Raw genomic sequence first — 1,926 nt, forward strand, 5'->3', positions numbered from 1 at the left:
GAAAGGCCTGCCTGCCCCTGCACTGACTGATGAACCGGGGGGTTGTCACAGCTTTCCGTGTTGATGCTGGGGTGGCACTACACCGCTCAGGGGTGCTATCATGCCCCCGTCTACAGCCTGGCATAGCTGTTGGAGCAGGTTTGCTGGCAGGACTGGTGACCCCGGGGGGGGCCAGGCTGGAGCAGCTGCTCCTGAAGGACGGCACCCCGTGAGGGGACCCAGTGGAGCAGTTTGGGAAGAACTGCAGCCGTGGGAAGGACTCAGGTTGGAGAAGCTGGTGGAGGACTGTCTCCCGTGGGAGGGACCCCAGGCTGCAGCAGGGGCAGAATGGGAGGACCCTCCCCTGAGGAGGAAGGAGCAGCAGAGACAGGGTGTGATGGACTGACCTGCCTGGCTGAGGAGGGCAGTGACAAGAGCTTTGGTGGGCACCTGACCCACCACAACCTTCAAGGTAGCTGTGTTCAGCATGTCTCTCTCCAACAGCAACAAAATGATTGCCAGGATACATTGAATAAAGTTATTTTAATCCGACATGCAAAAAGTTTGGATTTGGGCTTTGGAGTTGTCACATTTGTGTGCGTCCCCAGTAGTACAAAGTTCACTATTTCATGGTAACAGAAAAGAACAATCCCCTTTGTCACTGCACTGATTTAGTTCAGCCTTCCAGTGTGTAAAGTGAATGCAGCAAACTTCTCAGCCAGAAGTCAGCGCTTCCAGCATGGCTGGGGCACCGAACTTGGAGGACATCAAAAAGGGACCAAGGGCTTTGAAAATCACCTCTGTCCCTGCTTGGCAGCATGGAAAACACAGAGGATATAAGGGATTGTGAAATGTAGCAGTGCTTAAACATCAAATAACTCTGGTAGCTTTAAAATCCCTCTTAAATATATGAAAGGCCTAAAGAAACAAAATGTCTGTGATGATATTTTTTACAAAGCAAGCATAAAAGCAGCCAAAAAGCAAATTACTGGAGGAATTAGTTTGTTGGCCAGTTTGATATCCATCTAACAATCACGTTCAAGAACATTCTAGGGAAATGTGATTCAAAAACCCAGCTGTAGCAACAGCGTGAAGAGAAACCCAGACGCAGAAGAGCGGCGTCAGGAGCTGCCAGACCTGCAGCGGCTACAGCAAACCACACGTATGGGGGCTGCCGAGCACGATTCAAACACAACTCCAGCCAAATCTACATCTTCAGCTCCCAGTGAGACGGTGCTGTTACCATGGCTGCCGAGTAATACAAACCTTTGGCTGCGAAAGGAAATGAGTCAGGGGGGCTGGTGAAGCCATCGCCGTAAGATTAACCAAGCCCCAAACCCTTGGTTGTAGGGGGACCCCCTGGGGACCACTGTCACTTCCCCTGCACAACACACCCCAGCATTCCCCCTCCCAGTAAGCCTTAGAAGCATGGAGAATGTATCTCATGTACCTTGGGCGGTTCATACCTGAATCAAGAGACATTAGCCACCCCAGTTTGAATTACATTCCCAATGCCCTCCATGCTGTGGTTAGGGGAGGCAGAGAGCAGCCTAGCTCCAGCACAGGGGATAAAACAGACGGAGGATGAGGTGAAGGACAAGGTGCCACCCTTCCTCACAGACACGCAGCAGCCAACACTTGGGAGATGGGCAGCGACTCGCAGCTGCGCAACGCCCGAAGCTGCCGTCCAGGGTCAGCCCTGGCTGCTGGCTCCTGGGAGAGACACAGCCTGGGAAGGACAAGTGGAAGGTCCTTCCAGAGGGTGAACTCCACCCTTTGGTCTGACACAGCAGCTCTTCGGCAACAACAACAAGGCAGGTGTTGCCACAAAGGGAACCGTCCGTGGCTATTATTAGAAACCCAACCTGAGCCTCTCCCTGCTCAGCAATAAGCTGAAGCCAGTGGGAAGACCTGCCTCGAATGTGTTGTGCTGCCAGAAAATACTCT

General features: G+C 52.6%; 1 protein-coding gene across 1 annotated transcript in view; it reads right to left on the minus strand.

Moving 5' to 3' along the window:
- The window catches only part of UBE2V1 (ubiquitin-conjugating enzyme E2 variant 1), an 8,517-nt gene extending 7,056 nt beyond the window's left edge, over window positions 1-1,461 (minus strand). The window contains exon 1 of the mRNA XM_010157237.1: window positions 1,446-1,461. Within this exon, the coding sequence (XP_010155539.1) occupies window positions 1,446-1,461 (16 nt within the window). The remainder of the gene's footprint in view (window positions 1-1,445) is intronic.
- Window positions 1,462-1,926: the final 465 nt, after the last annotated feature.

The sequence above is a fragment of the Eurypyga helias genome, unplaced genomic scaffold (assembly GCF_000690775.1).
Source record: "Eurypyga helias isolate BGI_N326 unplaced genomic scaffold, ASM69077v1 scaffold33228, whole genome shotgun sequence".
Taxonomy (NCBI): domain Eukaryota; kingdom Metazoa; phylum Chordata; class Aves; order Eurypygiformes; family Eurypygidae; genus Eurypyga; species Eurypyga helias.